The 18,185-nt window shown below is 42.4% G+C and overlaps 1 protein-coding gene across 1 annotated transcript; it reads right to left on the bottom strand.

The window, feature by feature from the left end:
• Positions 1 to 91: 91 nt before the first annotated feature.
• LOC146361386 (oxysterol-binding protein-related protein 11-like) lies at positions 92 to 17,763 on the bottom strand. The gene is made up of 13 exons (XM_084921854.1): positions 17,299 to 17,763; positions 16,992 to 17,060; positions 16,621 to 16,796; positions 16,190 to 16,269; positions 13,172 to 13,357; positions 12,366 to 12,564; positions 10,140 to 10,285; positions 9,865 to 10,005; positions 6,862 to 7,324; positions 5,309 to 5,495; positions 4,344 to 4,526; positions 4,106 to 4,259; positions 92 to 3,742 (listed from the first exon to the last, which is right to left on the bottom strand). The coding sequence occupies exons 1-13, from the start codon at positions 17,412 to 17,414 to the stop codon at positions 3,686 to 3,688; spliced, it is 2,157 nt and encodes a 718-aa protein (XP_084777980.1). The 5' UTR covers positions 17,415 to 17,763; the 3' UTR covers positions 92 to 3,685.
• Positions 17,764 to 18,185: the final 422 nt, after the last annotated feature.

Raw genomic sequence — 18,185 nt, 5'->3', positions numbered from 1 at the left:
AGTTGTGCAGGTGTAGCTTCCAATATGTCTTAAAATCAGCCTTTTTTCACATAAATAATAATGCTGATGAGTAGAGGAACCAGACACAGCATACAAGTGATACACCATTTATTAGATTAACTCACACATCCATTTTTTCCCCACACCAGGTTTCCTTCAGTGCATTTCAGAGACCTGCAAGACAACCAGCAGAATCCAAAAACTAGGAGGATGTCAAAACAGTTAGTAAAAGTGCTCAGTCGAAGTCTCCACGTCAAGCATTGATTTTAAAAATAAACCCAAAAAAGAAAAAGAAATCAAACACACGCTAACAATACACACATCATTGCATCGGTCAGATAAGTAGGTGATGAGTGCCGTGCTCCTTGCTGGAAGGCACACGCACATGAAGAGTTTGCATAAGGCACCGAGATTTGAAGGGGGTAGCTTATCAATGGCAGGGTGGCTTTCTGCTCTCAGAACGTGTTGCTTTAGCAGGGAGGCGATACATACAGGATATCATGTATACATCACAGCATGGTAGAGTGGAATCAAAGAGGAAAACAAACACTGATTGAACATGAAGTACTCAAAGTGACTCCAGAAATAAGAAGGGCAAGCTCGGGGACGGACACACATTTAAAGAAAATATTTATTTACATTACAAAAGGAAGCAAATTTGGTTAAAAGCTTTCACAACAGACATTAGGAAATTTAAGTGAGTTTGCAATCATGCTGCAGGACTTTTCCAAACACTGCAAAACCACAAAGAAAAAAGGCAAAAGACATGAAGAGTGGCATAGCATTTTTTTTTTGTCCTTTTTAGAAGCATTCACCTGTGACTGAATCATTTAATTATTTAATAAAATTTGCTAATTTTCAGTCTACAACATGCTGTTCCAGCAACGTGAACTTGTCAAAAAAAAAAACCCCATCAATATTAACAGCATTCAGCATTAAATTGAGAGCTGAAGCTTTGAAAGGAAACTTTTTGCGTTTCTAAAGGAATTTATAGTGATCATCAACAAGGGCGTACACTGACTAAACTTGGCGTTAAATTCAGTGTACATGTTGGCTGGTTACGTGCTCATTTAGCTCTTTTAAAACACTGTTTTTTGGTCTGACCTACTTACCTAAAACTCTGCATCATAGTTGCTCACAAATGCACTACTAAGCACTTACAATGGGGAGTGTCAATGTGCAAGTTTTGTTCTTTTAGTGGTCTGTCTCCTTGAGAATTATTTAGCTTGTAAAGTGCAATTGCTGAATAGTGCCACAAGGTGGTGCCTCCTTCTGCTGTACAGACCTGAGGGGTGTACTATGAAGCAAGATGAAAGGATAACACACTTCAGCATCACAAAGGTGTGTGTGTGTTCGTGGGTTGGGGGGGGGGGTGTCAAACTGGATAAATCACCATGGCAACTTGTGCCAAACAACCTGGTGTGGAGCAAGTTATTTTCAGAACAGCGCTAATCTTAGCTATTGGCTCATCTCAGCTATTAGCTAATGTCAGCGATTTGCTAATCTGTTGCAATTAATAACTGTTAAAATGAAAACGTGACAAAGTAGGTAAGAAAGAAATGAGAGAAACACCCTTCAACCTTGCCAGGGGTTGATGTTGCGTGTCCACCAGAGGGCACTCTGCAACTTCCCCGCTGGCAACGTGTTGGAAGCCACAAACAATAACCAACTGATCCAAGCAGACTGTAACAGAGTAATCCATTACTTGTGACAATAAAACAAGATTATTTTTGAACTGCAATGCCCTTAGTAACGGCTAATAAACAATCATACATAACAAACATTAGGGAAATCTCAAGAAAAACTAACCAATTATTAGATTATTTAAGTCATGAAATCCAATAACGTTCGAAGCACAGACCCTAAAGAAGTCTGGGTTAACAAAGTTGATTAGTACAACAGATTATCTGTGAACGTGTTTTTAGGTTGTTGAACTTGCCTTATAGTACACCCCTCTGGAAATGTACGGTTAATGTTAAGGAAACCTCGTGGCACAATGCATTACTGAGGAAATGTTGCACAAACACAGCACCCACTACTGGACACGGTAACTATTTGGAACAGTTGGAGAATTTTACCCATCACCAAACCTTAAGATAGATCTGCTTACAGCTTAAAAGGGAGCTTTAACTAAATTTTATGATTTAAAAAAATAACCCTAATAGAGTCATAGTGATGCCACCAAGGTCATCTTAGGCTTCTTACGCACACCTGGAAACCCCAGGCAACCTCTCGTCACTGGGGGAGGGGGGTATATTTCCAAACTGTTTGGGGAGTGGTTCCCAGCAGTTGCAAGGTAAAACTGATCGCAAAGCGATATATGGTGCTGCACCAATAATCTCTTTGTTATTGCTTCGGTGAAAGGTTGCGGTCGTGAGTAGTTGGTGCAAAGAAACGTTGGGTGTTATCCAAACAGTCTCCAACTACTCTCTGAGCAGGAGTGAAACTACGAATTGGGAATGTGATGCAAACTGGAAATAGACACCGTTCAAATTCAAAGTAAAAGTACGCCTTATTACTGAAAACATGTTTTAAAGGACTCAACTTCCACCTTGAGGCTGAGCGGTCTCTATTGCAGGCTTGTTTTGCACTCTTCATAGTTTCACTACTGCTCAGAGAGCCATTGCAAAGTGTTTGCAGACAAGTTGGTGTCTTCCAAGCAAACTATAAGCAACACGCTAGAAACTAAAGCAATTCTAGTGCACCTTCTTTGCAACTGCCAGCACCACCTACCAACTGGTGGTTGCCATCAGGTTGCAAACCTGTCTCTAGGCCTATATGACTGGGGCCTTTCCTTCAGAGTGACAAGATAAATAAACTTATAAAATAAGAGTAAACACAGTAAGCGTAGTGCAGTCTACAGTAAACAGTGAGTGAATTCAGTGTTCAGTATTCAGATGCCGTTATTTTTTTAATTTTTAGTACTTTTTCTTTAAATCTGTCATTTTAAACTACGTAAATTTCTGTAAGCACTGCTCAATGTGCTATTTTATGTATATACTCTGGGAAATTGCCCTGTTTAATAATTACTCTGGGAGGCATCCACTAAATGTTTCTGTACTGCTCAGATCAAAACACCACGAGTATGTAAATACATCCAGTGACAGAGGGAATGACTTCTGTTTTATCAGCTCAAATACACAGATTCAGCTTTATGAGATGTATTCTCCAGTTACTTGGGGGTTTTCTTTCCTATTTAAAGAAGATATTCAACAAAAGTCCCTTTATCCTCAGGTGAGACCACAGTTTAAAAAGAGGAGAAGAAGAAGAAGAAGAAGAAGAAACCATATCCAGGCGGATCATCTGAGTCCAAACAGAGTATCATTCATCAGATCATCTTAAGGCTGTGTAAATAGAGTACCATTACCTGTACAAGAATATGTTTTCATTGACATTAGATTATAAAAAAAACAAAAAAAACCTAATCTGCAGTACAAAAACTTGTACTCTTCCTGAACATCATGTGAGAGATTCGAGAACACCTTCGGTCATGCCGTCTCGGTCCTTCTCCCCCCTCAGCGTCGCATTCGTCTGTACGTCAGTGCAGGTCATGCTTTTCATTTCATAACCAACGGCCACATGCGTGTGTGCACGCAGACACACTCCGGCACACTCACAAACACACACACACACACACTCCTGAATCTACAATATCAACATCCAAGATAGGGGAGGGCTGAAGAAACTACGATTTGAATGTAGAGTTTTTCCAAAGTGGCTTGTGATAAACCCAACCTTCACCCTGGAGGAGAGACGAGAGTCAGTGTGGCATCACGTATCAGTGATAATGAAGCGTCTGCAGTGAGATAGCATAATTGTTTACCCTGATAAAGTTAGACAAAACACCAGACTGTTAAGTTGAGGCTGCAAAGTATTTGATTTCAACATTTTTGCCAAACAATGGGCATCGAAATAATGTGTGGAAACTCCTGAGAAGTTTTTTTTTTTTGTTGTTGTTTTTTTTTTTAAATCATGCAATTCAAATATTTTGTGTATATAAGTTGTAAGATCTTCAATGTGGCAGTTATATGATTCAATATGACTTCCTATGCAGTAAATGCCAGCTGCTGTATCAGCAGAAACCTAATAAATCACCACTGCTCACCTCTCTGTCAAAGTATTGGGTCCTCCAGGGGGTTTCTGTCTCGACACGGTGCCTCTCTTCTGTCCGCTGCCTCTCCTCGAGGACCCTCTTATGCTCAGTGGCTTTCTCGATGTCTTTCTGCCGTAAAGCCTCGGTCACGTGCTGCCACAGGCGCCTGCAAAGGATCGAAATATTTCAGCAATGCTATTAAATACACAGGAGCTGCAAGTTCGCTCCTTCAACTTCAATTTCATCTGACCTGGATTCAGTCGGTCCTTGCTTCTCTACTGGCCGCACGTGCTTCTTCGTCACAGGCAGCCTGGTGACGTCGACCACCCTCGTCTCTCCGTTAGTGAAGCTGAACTCCAAGACGCCGTTCCACTCGCCCTGTACGCGGCACACCACTGCATTGGTGGAGTTGTGCTTCACCTCTGCTGTTACCCTAAACGTGTGGTAGGAGGACCAAATTAATACAAACATGCAATTTTGAGGATTTGTTTAGATATGAACGCCCATCTTGGACACTTATTTTAAAGAGCTGCAGAACTGGCAATCAAAAACTCGTCTTACTGCCAACATCCCCAACTAGTCGCATCAGATGGCCGACCCTCCCAGAGTCTGGTTCTGCTGGAGGTTTCTGAATGTTAAAAGGGAGTTTTTCCTTCCCACTGTTGCCAAAACGCTTGGTCATAGGGGTTATAGGATTATCTGTTTTCTTTGTATTACCGTAGGATCTTTACCTTACAACATAAAGCTCCTTGAGGGAACTGTTGTTGTGATTTGGTGCTATATAAATAAAACTGAATTAAATTGAATACTGTCATAGTATTGCTAGTAGTTCACCTGGTCACATAGTCAAGTTCGGTTCATTTAGAGAGCACATTTCATTGAATGAATGAAAGCATCGTCTCAATGACCAAATAAGGTCATCCTCTGGTTTGTTTTCTGCTTTTCAGTTTGAGAAAGTTTGAAGTTAAACTTTTTTGTTTTCCAAGAAACAAAGCAGTAACTGCTTGGAAGTTGTTGCACTTCGGCGGTAAATAAAATTGAGCATCATCAGCATAACAACATAACTTTCTGAAAATGGATCCCAATGGGCAAAAAGGAACAAGCTCATAATCTGATACAATTCAAACCACATATATTGATATAATGACAATCATTGCAACCGCATTAAATACATTTCTTTTACTTCTTGTTGTGGATATAAAAACTAAGACTTACTTGTGTAATTTGCCTCCATAAAAGGGTTTAGTCTGGAAAGTAATGACTGCCGAGTAACCCGACTTGGCGCAGTTGATGGTAACTTTGCCGCCAAGTTCCACCCAGGGAACGGTGAGGATGGAGCGAGCATAGGCGCAGGGCAGCGTGAAGGTGTACTCCTCATCGTGCTCCAGCAAATACAGACAACCTGGAAGAATAAATACAGCAGAAACAAGAGTTACAAGGTTTCTGCCAGTTGTAACATAGAGATATGAGGGGTGTACTATGTAATGTATTACCCAGCAACAATAAATAAGGATATAGTTGAATCTTACTTTTGTCTTTTTCCACCCTGTGGTATTAATAATGATAGAAATATCCAGGAAAATACTGAAATGTTAGTATTGCGGCAGCCCTACTGCAGAAATGGTCCAAAAGAACCTGCAGCCCAACAAGGATGACGGCAGGTTTAGGTCAAATGGTGATGGAAATGGTTTTAACTATCAGCTGGTTGACTGAAACAACATCAAGAGCAGCTGGATCCCACAGGTCGGCTGTACCACCTAATTTTGATGCTGCCACCTGGTGACGGTAAACAGCAACGGCACGTAGACGACAGTCTGCAAAGCTGTGCACAGACTCTGCACATTACCGACGCACAACCGCGACACTTCCCTTATTTGTCTGTACTGGGTGACAGAGGAAATGACAGAGATGCTTCTGTGGTTGAGGCCCTACACAGTAAAGTACAAACATGCCCTGTCCTACATTTTTATTAACAAGGACAAGAGAGAAATAGTTTTATTAGGAAATGCATTAATAGTCAAATGAGAATATACACCAAATATGACACCTGATATACCAGAATTTAGTCCTAAATTAATTACACTGCTGCTTTTGGTAATAAGAGGGCTTTAAGATAAAACTAAAACCAAAATGAGGAGTAAGGGAGTTGGGGGCACCTCACTTCTATTGTCAGTTACAGCTGTGTATGGAAAGACTTTTTTGGCACTGCAGCCTCGAGCTCTGACGCATCAGAAGGAGGTGAGATAGCGACTTGCCAGCTCCACAGCACACATCATGATATTGTGCACGTGAGAAGAGAGCAGGTAACTTGCCAGAACTCAGCATGCTCCACCTGAGCCAAACAGATTACTTCCAGCAGTGCAAACACATCTGAGGCGGGCCATCTCTTGCTTTCTGCTACACGTGAGAAGTGAGAACTTTAGATAAGAAGCCAACCTGATTCTGCTGACGCCGTCTCGAGTTCATGTGTGAAAACATCTAATGTTTCCAATGCAACGCGTCCCTGAACTTTTCTAGACATCCAATCGAGGTGCAGGTGAGAATTAAAATGGGGAGAAGTCAGATCAGACAATAAATGGTCTACACTCTCTCGCTTTATTCAGCAAAGCCTGTGTGAATGAGAGTGTAGAGGAGCTAACCCCCTGCTGCACTCGCTGCTCGTGAGCGGGCCTCCTACAAGTGCTCTATGTGTAAAAACAGCTCGTGTTTCCACTCCTGCTGCCAACCTCGCAGAACACAGTTTTGTTTTAAAAATTGTGCTGCCTTACCTTCCCCCACCATCGATACCCCAATGGACATGCCCATGAACTTGCTCTTGGTCCACACATGTGTGTTCACACACATCCGCCTCTCCTGGCATTCGGCGTAGAAACCAGACACAGGGGGATGATGGGAAACCTGCTCCGCCACAAAGCGCACTTGGTAGGAGTCCTGGCTGGAAGCAGTGGGGTCGGGGCTTCCCTGTGAAGGCTCCTTGGAGGCGTCTGGTCTCTTGGGCACCTTCCAGGAGCAGTGGAAGGTCTCGCCAATGATGGGGTTGTAGGGTTTTTTGGCAATGGCGCCTTTGCGGCCCTCGTGGAAGGAGGTGAGGTAGTACTCCACAAACCGGACCATGCGGTCCTCCGGACTGCTGCCGTCTGTGATGGTCACAAAGAGATCCGGATGGGACATGAAGTCTGCGTACATCTCCAGCAGAGAGCGCTTCTCGAGGATGAAGGTGGGGAGGACCACCTACAAGGAAAATGGACGAGAGAAGAGATTTTAATCACATCTTCTGGAACATACTGCATTAACAAACTGAATCTGAGGATGCTTCTAAATTAGCTCAGGTTAGGCAGAAAAATATAGTGCAATGAGGAAGTGAAAAGACGTAGACAGGACTTGACCCTGCGGATCATGGGGTGTTTACTAGAGTTCCAGCTGAGGTAAGCCAGCGGACCCATGAGATAAATCAGAAACTCAAGAGCAGGATATCGAACTACGGGAACAAACTGACACTGAAAGATAAGAGTGTCAGCGTAAGCCTCGGGTCAGGGTGTTTAAGCACGTGTCCTTGACAACTAATTACCAAGAATGAGGAGCTTACTTCAACCATGACTCCTTATCCTGCCTCAAAATGTGGTTTTTAAACAATTTCAATTACTTTCATGGGCGGCTTTAATTCGAATACAGCACTGTGCTACTAGATATCAGCCTCATCACAGGCTGATATTTAATAAGCATTTAACTGTGACAAATATCTGTTGCTGTCTGCATAGACAGAAATTCACATTTAACAATTACATTTTCATTGATCAGCCTTCCTGTTCTACAGGCCAGCTGAGTCGAGTCCCTTCGAGTTGTGCTCAACGACAAAGACTCATTCAGACTGATGGTGAAATGTTGGCAATCTGTCTGATTTATAAATCAGACAGCAGTTATTTAAAGACCTTTGAAATCTCTCAGAGGGATTGCAGTCAGTCCAAGTCACACTGCAAAGGTGCAGGCGACCTGCGCAATCACTTTGCGATCAAACGTGGTCATGACTGTGCAACACCCTCAAGCTCTGGGACTCTGATTATCACCACAAGCTACAGTCAATTGCACAATGTGAAAAATTCAACTTAATCACCAGGCAGCCGCTGATTATTATTTTCTCTCTTTGGTGGATGTAAGGAGTTTGTCCTTTTCAGCCATTAGCTTGATCTGAATTGTCAAGCTAAGTGCACCCAGTGTTGGATAATGTGTTAGTTTGCTTAGCTAACATTATCTCTGGATGATGGTGCATGAGATGATCCCTTTTGTTCCTAGTATTCCCAGAGTATTTTAATTTATTTAACAAGATAAATATTTGTTGTCCCTGTATCGATACAATATCACAAAAATCCCAAAACTATTGCGAAAAGATCTCAAAAAGCAACACATCAGGCCACGATCTAAATAAACAGCTGAGAAACAAAGTCAGTGCCATCTGTCAGTCTGGAATGAGTTACAAAGTCCTTTCTAAGGTTTTGGGACTCCAGTGAACCAAAGTGAGAGACATTATCCACACATAGAGGAAACTTGGAACAGTGGTGAAGCTTCCCAGGAGTGACCGATCAACCAAAATTACTCAAAGAGCTTTGATGGCTCATCCAGGAGGTCACAAAAGAACTCGGAACAACATCTAAAGAACTGCAGGCCTCATTTGACTCAGTTAAGGTCAGAGTTCATGATTCAACAGTGAGACAGAGATTGGGCAAAAAATGGCGTCCATGGAAGAGTTCAAGGAGAAAACCACTGCTGACCAAAAAGATCACAAAGGCTCGTCTCACATTTACCAAAAACATCTTGATGATCTCCAAGAAAATATTCTGTGGACTGACGACACAAAAGCTGAACTTTCTGGAAGCTTTAGGTCCCTTTACATCTGATATAAAACTAACAGTATTTCATAAAAAGAACATCACAGCAACAGTCAAACATTGTCAGTTATCACAAAGACTTGATTACAGGTCTTGCTGCCAAGGATGGCACAACTAATTAAGTTCAGGGAGCACTTATCCCAGAAAATTCCCATCCCAGGAAGGAATATTGTTCATCTGGATGTTGCTTTTTCACTGGGAGAAATGTTTTGTCACTAGATCTGCAAAATGACCAAACTATAGGGATATAACTTTTTCCACATAGGACCAGGTAGGTTTATGTTACTTTTTTGTTCCTTAATAAATGATTTAAATAATTTAAAATAAATATAAAAAATATAATAATTTATCAGGACACATTGACTGCAGTAAATGATGTTGATCTTTTTGTGTTACATTAGAAAAGTTTGCAGGGTTAGTTTTTTTTATAATGATGCATGAAAAGCACAGGAGGATTTATTAAAAAAAAAATAAAAAAAAAACACACAACCTAAGAAGTGAAAGGCAGTGTTTCTGTGTAACAGTTGCTGAGTCAAGGCTGAAATACTTGTGAAACAATCTTACCACATACTTTTAACTGTGTATCAGTACACTGTTAAAAAATGGTTTATTTAGCTGCAGAAGAATGTGGTGTGAACTCCTCATTTTGGTTTATTCTTTACCAGAATTCTGTGAAATTGCATTCAAAACCAATCAGAAGGGAATCTTGATAGCATTTCACACCTCACTGTGACGAAATGTGCTTTGAACTCTGTGTTTATTGATACAAGAAACTCCTCTCGCTCTGGGAAAATCCTCCTCTGTTACAGCTAAGCGAGCCTTATCAAAGACCCGTTCGTGCTGGCGTCTCAGAGGGATTGTTTTCGCTGATATGGGAACTCGACCTACCCGCGTGAGGTCCATCCCCAGCTTCAGCTGCGACAGCAGGTGTAGGATGACGCTCCGTTCCTCCTCCACTGCACCCAGGTCCTCCTCCTTGTCCGTAAAGGAGTCCTCCAATTCATCCTCTGCATCTATGTCTTCCTGTTCCTGTGAGGAGAGAGGAGGGAAGAAATTAAAGTTTTTTTGTATGACTGATTTTAAAACGAGGCAGTCTCACAGAGCATTAACAGAAAACTGCAACAAGCATGACACAGATAACCTCTCCCCTCTCCCGTTCTTACCCCGGAGAAGTTGCAGGACTCGGGGCTGCTGAGCTCCAAGCGGTTCCCCTCCAGCGGGCCCTCACCTGTCGCGAAGCTGCCCAGGGAGCTGCTGCCATTCTTCAGGATGTCGGGCAGTTTGGGCTCCAGCCACTCGATGGTGGGTCCTGCAGTGGACGGGGAGTGCACAGGTGCAGGTTCAGAGGTACTCATGGTCCTACCCCTCCCTCCCACCCAACCGAGGCCCCCCTACATGCACAGGTAGCGCTAAGCTCGGCCCACCATTTACCGCACGGCGCCCCGCAATCGCCTGGCAGCTGACCGGGCAGAGCTTCTGCTCCTCAGAGAGCTGCCGTCGACCAAAAGAGTGTAACCCAACTCCTCCGTGAAGACAGGTATCAGGATACTCTGGAAGCATCCCCCACCCCCTGATTGGCTAAACCCTCTCAGTATAGCATCCCCCCCTCCGCCCCCTTTAAAAGTACATATAGCAGAGGACAGATCTAATTCAAATTCACCTTGTGCGTCAGAAGACTTAACCTGATTGGCTGCTGTGGCGAGTCCGGCCTGATGAAATATACATCGAGTAACGAGATCCGTTGTGGAAAAAGTGGGACGAGTTTTCCGGCATTTTAACAAAAGATCAGCGAGTCTCCTCTCCTTCACCTTACTGTATGATTTTTAATGTGAAGCTTAAAAACAGAGCTGTCCTCGAGGTGCTGCGGATGGATATTTAACCATCTGAGATCCAATTACCAGCGAGACAGGTGGTACGAACAGGGACAGGTGACCCCATCAATAATGCAGAATAATTCCAGTGTCCGGCCAAACTAACCGCCTAGATTGGGTGCAGACACTGCATGAGCAAGACTATGATTTGTTCTTAGGATTGCGTGCCCAGTAGAGACATAAATATTTAACACCCACTTCCCAAACATCATGTATTTACTGAACTTAAAATTTAACTTGAGTTTATATAGAATTTATTTAACCCTTTATTGAACCAGCCGGCAGGCCCATGGTCAATTTTACTGGTAAATATAAAGGGTTGGTCAATAAAGGGATAAGATGGAGGTGGTGCAGAGGGACAGTGTTTGGGACGACTCAGTACCACAGTAGCAGGTGATTTTGACCATAAAGCACCACGAGGGACTCAAAATTACTTCAAAACTACAATCGACAGGTGGCACAACCTTACCCCCCCCCAAGTACAAGTCCTACAATTACTGGGTCTTTTTTTTGACTAACATTCTACTCAGCTCAATAACATCTCAGCGGTTAAACTTGTCATGGAAGTAACCCTGAAAGACGAGTCAGTAAAGTGGCGTCCAGAAAAATATTAGAGCCATTTTATTCATCACAGAAGGCTGGGTTGTTTGTAAAGCATCTACTTGACTTTTTTATTTTAGGGTTTTACATTAAGTGGCAGGACCATGTATTAGCATCTACTCGGCTGGGGTTCCAAGCATGCTGAGACAAGCCAAAAATGAATGAAAACCACCATTTTTGAAACCCGTGAACGAGGGAAATGGCTGCACACAAACCAACACCGATGAGATGCAGGCATTCACCATTGGTGTAGTGCCATCACGGTGATGGCACTGCCTATTAGCAGTTTATTAACCTCTTGCTTTTGTCCCTTTTCCTTCTCCTCAACCAGTCACGGCAGATGACTGACCCTCCCTGAGCCTGGTTTTGCCAGAGGTTCCTTCAAGTTAAACAGGAGTGTTTCCTTCCCATTGTCACCAAGGGCTTGCTCATAGGGGGTTATATGATTGTTGGGGGTTTGTGTACTATTGTAGAGTCTTTACACTACAAAATAAAGCCCCTTGAGACAAAGTTGGAATTTAGTGCTATATGAGTTAAACTAAATAAAGTTGCGTGTCCATGCTGCCTGAACACAATACAGCAATAGAAACCATGTCAAATGTGCAAACTGAGGAAGAAAATGTTTCTATGTTCTATGAATAAAATGCAGGTTTATGAGGTTTGCAGATCATTTTACAAGCCGTCCCACCTTTGTAAGTATTCTGTTTGTAGAAACTCGTGCTGGCCAAAAGCTCTCTGACTGCCAGCCTGGGTCCAGATGAACTAAACTCAGTTTGAGCTTTTAGTGTACCGTCATTAATTAGCACACCCTTAACGTAATCCAGGTACTTTAACATATACAGTTCAACTTACATGTTGTTACCTTTTGTGACAAACACAAAAGGTAACAACAACAACCCACCACATCCCTCCACGTACCTCCTAGGGAGCTTCTCTGTCGGGCCATCTGCTGCAGGTGGAGGATGTGCAGGCACTCATTGAGGCAGTTCATGGTGGCCATGGAAGTGGCCTTGAGCATCAGCAGGTCCTGGTCCAGGGGGGAAAGGCCAGGAGTCGCAGGCAGGCCCTCAATGCCTTGGATCAGGTCTTTGTGCTGACCCTGGGCTTGGCTCATCATCTGGAGATACAAGGATGTTGTGGTTATTTTTAATAAGGGCAAAGCCTCACAGGACCGTGATTAACTATCTGTGCAGGCAGCTCTGCTGATTTTGACTCAGTGCCTTTGTTTAACTATCACGTTAAACAAACTAGGGAAAAACATATTTACACCTTGCTGATTAGAACAAAAACCTGCTGTATCCCACTCAAGTTAAATAAACATGAGAGTGCCCCCTTGTGGACAATCTGCAGCATTAAACTGGCTCAGAGAGACTACTAAAGCTCATGACTAAACAAATCTCAGTGAGCTAAAGTCCTGCTCTAAAGCGCCTCTTAAATATTTCACATTCACCGCTGCGTGCCTGGTAGGAACTAAATGTTTCTTGTACTTTTTCCTTGTACTTGGCCTCGAGTTTAAACTTTAATGAAACATTGTAGTGAGTGCCAGCACTGCTTTCTGTCTGCTCATCTTGTCCAAACACTGCGGCGCCTTCATCCAGTCTTTTTAATCATCATAAAATGTAGCACGCAACTAGCGTCCCTTGGGATTTAGCCCCCACTGTTTGTGTCTTGGCTAAAAGTTCCCCCCAATCAGTGAGTTATGACTTCTTCAGATCAAGGTGTACCTCTCTTGCGTCCATCAGGTGGTCGGGCAGCAGGGACCTCTTACTGGAGTAGGCCGACGAGCCTCTGACCTGCGACCAGCCAAACAAAGAGGCGGGGTTTTGGCTGTGCCGGCGCATGGACATCGGGGAGCTGCCGCTGCCCTGAGACGCCGTGGAGTAACTCCGGGACTTTGACGGAGGCTGACTCTGAGGAACGGAGACCAGCACAGTCATTACATTTATGGGTCAGCGCAGTGTTTCTAGCTATAAATGAGACGGGGTGTATTGCACTACCATATTGTTTTTTCAAAATAAAAGTTTTAAAAAACATTTTATAAGCAGTGTAAACTACTGATATTTATCAGGTTTTTTCATGGCCCCTGAACTCCATACGGTTTCCTCAATTTGTAAGCGTACGTAAACAAACAAAAAGTATTTATTTTTAATGCCGGACTAAATTAAACCCAACAGCACAAAACATGCTGAAAATATATTATTTTATAGAACACTTTTTATTTTATTTTAGTAAAAGGGAAAAAATCCTGTTATGTTTTTGGGGTTTTTTTTCTCCAAAACTGGCCCGAACCTTTGATTCAGTTTTATTTATATAGTCAAATCAACAGTTGCCTAAAGGTGCGTCATACTGTAAGGTAAAGACACAAAGAAATAATACAAAGAAAACAGAAAACAGACATGATCCCTATGACCAACTTAAAAACTTAAAAGTCCAAACTTCACATTTTTCAAAGCTGTCATTGGGCCTGGATCACCGTCTTTACCAGGCCAGTTCCGGCTCCCAGGCTCTGTGGTTTATAGCACTTAAAAACATTTTTCTTATATTTTTGCACATCTTTGCTCATTTTTCCTAAACTTGGCCATCTCCAGACCATTAAAATGGGCCACGGGCTGCACAGCAATCCGGAGATCAATATCCAGATCAATACTGCTGCTTGCTGCACTTACAAACAGGCTGGAAGCTGATATTTCTTTACATAAACACCGATACTGTTCTAACTGTTGGATTGCCTCCTTTGGCACATGTGAAAGGAAAACAGGAAACAGGAAACTGTCACATCTGCTCATGAGTCATAGATTTTGCTGAGGAAGTTTTTACAACACCAGAACAGTTTTAATACCAAAGTACTGTCCGGCTGTTTCACTGCTGCACATTTATTGACAGATCAGCAGCCATTTAAGGGCCTTTAGAGCCTAAAGGTGTGCAGCAGCATGGGTTTTCTGCTCCAAAAACCAAAAAAGACTAATGAAAGAGCATTGTGTCACTGCTCATCAGCACAGAAAAAAAATGCTGATTTTGACTTTCACAATGATGTCAAAGATGGACTTTGAAGTAAAACACAGCTGTTCATGGTTTACAAGCCTTTAAAGACAGACAGGACTGAATGAGCTGCTGTCTCTGGAGTGCACATTTCACATCGGATGAGTTTTCCAGGTTTTACATACTATAAACTTTTTTTAAAAAAAAAAATCTGCAAATATGCTAATATGCAAATCTAGATAAAGATCCTGGACATGAAGGTAAAGTACAAAGCTTCATGCATCAAGGCAGCCATATGCCTTTAGCTTTTATTTTGTAAGCACACCGAGTTTTGAGCTTATGAAAATGTGTTTTCTGCACAGTCATCACTGCTCGCAGACACAAATATCTGCACAAACTGCTCACACAGCTGCAGACGCATTATCTGATAAGAGCTTACGAAGCAAACTTTAGCACGATTTCATGCCAGTCAGACTTCCTTCTCTTTCCTTGTTGCTTTAGTGGTGCTTCTGTGGGCTTACAACATTGTCACCGCTCTCTCTGCTTCACTTTCACGTGTTTCCTTACAGAAAAATGGTGGTGTGGCTGTCTACAGACTGCATGCAGCGATCACGACCCTTCTGATTTAGAATCGGTTAGATTTAGTAAGAAACACACAGATCGGCCATTACCTGAGCCATAAATCTGATGGCGATTTTGACTCATTTTTTCAAGGATAAGAATATTTCCACAGACAGAATGAGTGCAATGAACTCATTGTTATGTTCAAGAAATCAGTTTGAGATGATGTCAGCTTTGTGACATGGTGTGTTAATCTTCTCAAAGCAGCCATGAGTTGATGAGTACACTGTGGTTATAATTTTTGCTGCAACCAAATGTTGCAGCAAAAATTGAGACTCATCAGATCAGGCGTTTGTTTTTCCCGTCTTCTATTGTTCAATTTTGGCAAACATGCGTGAACCGTAACCTCAGTTGCCAACAGGACAAGAACCAGATGTGGTCTTCTGCTGCTGGTGAGATGCTCTTCTGCATACCTTGCTTGTAACAAGTGATTGTTTCGAGTTACTACTGTATTCCTATGAGCCTGAAGCAGTCGGGATATTTTCTCTCTCTCTGATCATTCTCTGTAAACCCAGGAATTGGCTGTATGGGAAAATCCCAGCAGATCAGTAGACCAACAAACCAAGCAACATTCAAAATCACTTAAATCACCTTCTTGCTGATGCTCAGTTTGAACCTCAGCAGGCCATCCTGACCATACCCTATGTGTCTAAATGCATTGAGCAGCTGTCATGTGATTGGCTTATAGGATACCTCTATTAACAAGCAGTCATCTGATATATGGGGTTTTCTCCGTATTATTGTGGAGTCTTTACGTCTGTGAAGGTTCTCAGTCATCCAGGTCATCGTAGTCTAAGGAGCTTGGAAAGGAGCTTGGAAAGAAAAGCGTGGAGTGTTCACCTTACAATATAAAGTGCCTTGAGGTGACTGTTGTAGTTATTTGGTGCTACACAAACAAAATTGAATTGAACTGAACTACTGTGTCATTATATCCAACAAAAGTGTAACAGGCAGCCTGCTTCAACTGATTTTTATTTTTGACTTTTTTGTTTTTATCTTACTTATGCTTCTTCTTTTAAAGATAAATTTTTAAAACTATATATTCTTGACAGAAGAATGATCCAGTGTAAACCAACCATGGTACAAATTATGGTCATGTGCCTCTTTTCAGGTATAAACACACTCGGCACTGTCAGTCTTACCTTCCCCATGGCCTCTGTGTGGTGCTGCGTGCAGATCTGTAGCCTGCTGACCCAGTGCTGCCTCTCTTTGGCATCAGAGGCTGACACACACACACACACACACACACACACACACACACACACACACACACACACACACACAGGAGAAGAAGAAAGAAGAACACAACCTTGTTACAGTAACTCTACAGTAATCATACTCAGCATTGATTCCTGTGTGCTTCTGCATCACCGGCAGCAGATAATGGAAAAACATCCAGATCAATACAGCAGGAACAAGATGGAAGTTAATGAGAGCAAGGCTGAGCTTTAAAACAAAGAAAAGAAAAAGTAGAATGGAGGCATCAATAAAAGGTGGAGAGCTCAGGAAGGAGCACAGAAGCACCAGCTAAAGCCAAATTAACTTAGTGCACTCATGGCTGCCAGATCCTCACCCCTGAGCTTGTACTGCTCCCCGCTGATGGCATTGACAGTGAAGGTATGAGAGTCCTCATCACTCGGGGAAATGACGGCCCCCGCCAATGGGAGCATGCCACGGGGCTTCTGTGGCCGTGACTGCTCATTGACAAAATACTCAAGCAGGCCCGCCTCGTTGTTCAAGACAAAGAACCTGAAATCAAACAACACTGGCTTAGTCTGCTGTCCATGATATGACTTTTTATCACAGTCACACCTTACATTTTTGTTTGGTAAGTTAGAAACACACATAAACACACACACAAAGGTACTTTGTCCCTATAAAACTGTAAGGTCTTTAATGCTCATTGAGATGACTTATGTCACATGAAGTTGGGTCAGAACTCACCTGTACTGCCAGCCTGTCACCAGGTTGGTATATTTCATCAGGTAGCCATCAATATTCTCCATGTGATCGCTGGTATTATGGGGCAAAAGGAGACACTCATAAAATGATACAGGCAGTGAGCACACGCCCATAAACACAGCAAGGTAAATACACAATTCAATCACAGAGCATTCCTCTGACTCAGCTTGTATACCTGAGAACCAAATACACACTTAAACACTACTGAAAAAGAGTAGGTTATTGTGCTGTCCGGGTCAACGAAGTGCTCCTGACAACACCAAATTAGCTGCTAGCGGAACAAACTAACCTGTACTGCCAGCTTTTGGCACTCGCTCTCCCCGAGCTCGGGGTCCTGTTCTGGGGATATACATCCAGCTTGCCTTCGTTTTCCGTGATTCGGATCGTCGTGGTTTCCCCTTGCATAGTCACTAGCAACGACACCTCCTCTGGACGCAGCTTGCTAGCGCTAAGCTAACCTGTAAAGCCAGCCAAGTCTACAGGGCTGATTTTTTTTTTTAAAGGACGGAGTCTCTCTTACTGGGAGGTCATCGCTTAACGAAAAGCACCACCGAACAGGCTACACACGCTGGACTGACAACTGGCCGATGACAGCTGAAAAAACATGGTCTGGTCTACTGGAACTGGGAGTAGCTAACAGACTGCTAGCTAGCCTGATATTTACTGGCTTCGGTTGGGGACACGGTCATGTGACTCACCTTACAGGAGCGTTTCCGCATTGAGATATATAAGATATATAAAAATATAATCATTTATGATAAACAAAAAATCCATCCAACCAAAAAAGAAAACAAACAATAACAACAAAAAAAACGTAAACGAGGCGTAAAAGGTTAAAAAAAAATGGAGGGGATTAAAAAGCCGCAATCTAAAACGGAAATAAATGTTTTACATAATAATTTTTTAAAATATTATCAGATTTTGTGTATTAAGTAACAAGAAAGAAAAACAAATAAATTAGTTTTTTGTTATTTTTATACTGACTGGCAAGTATTATTTGAAAGAAGGAATTATAACCTTAAAAACATTTATAATATATTTTTGCATTGTTGTAGCTGAAAAATAAAGTGAATAAATAATTACACAAATAGGCCACATATTATTCATATTTGTTCCCACTAATTTATTATTTGATATTTTTTGTATACGCCGAACATGTGCAGACAAGTAAAACTT

Source organism: Perissodus microlepis, chromosome 23 (genome assembly GCF_051167445.1).
Source record: "Perissodus microlepis isolate ML-2025 ecotype Zambia chromosome 23, ASM5116744v1, whole genome shotgun sequence".
NCBI classification, from domain to species: domain Eukaryota; kingdom Metazoa; phylum Chordata; class Actinopteri; order Cichliformes; family Cichlidae; genus Perissodus; species Perissodus microlepis.
This window is presented reverse-complemented; position numbering and strand designations above follow the sequence as displayed.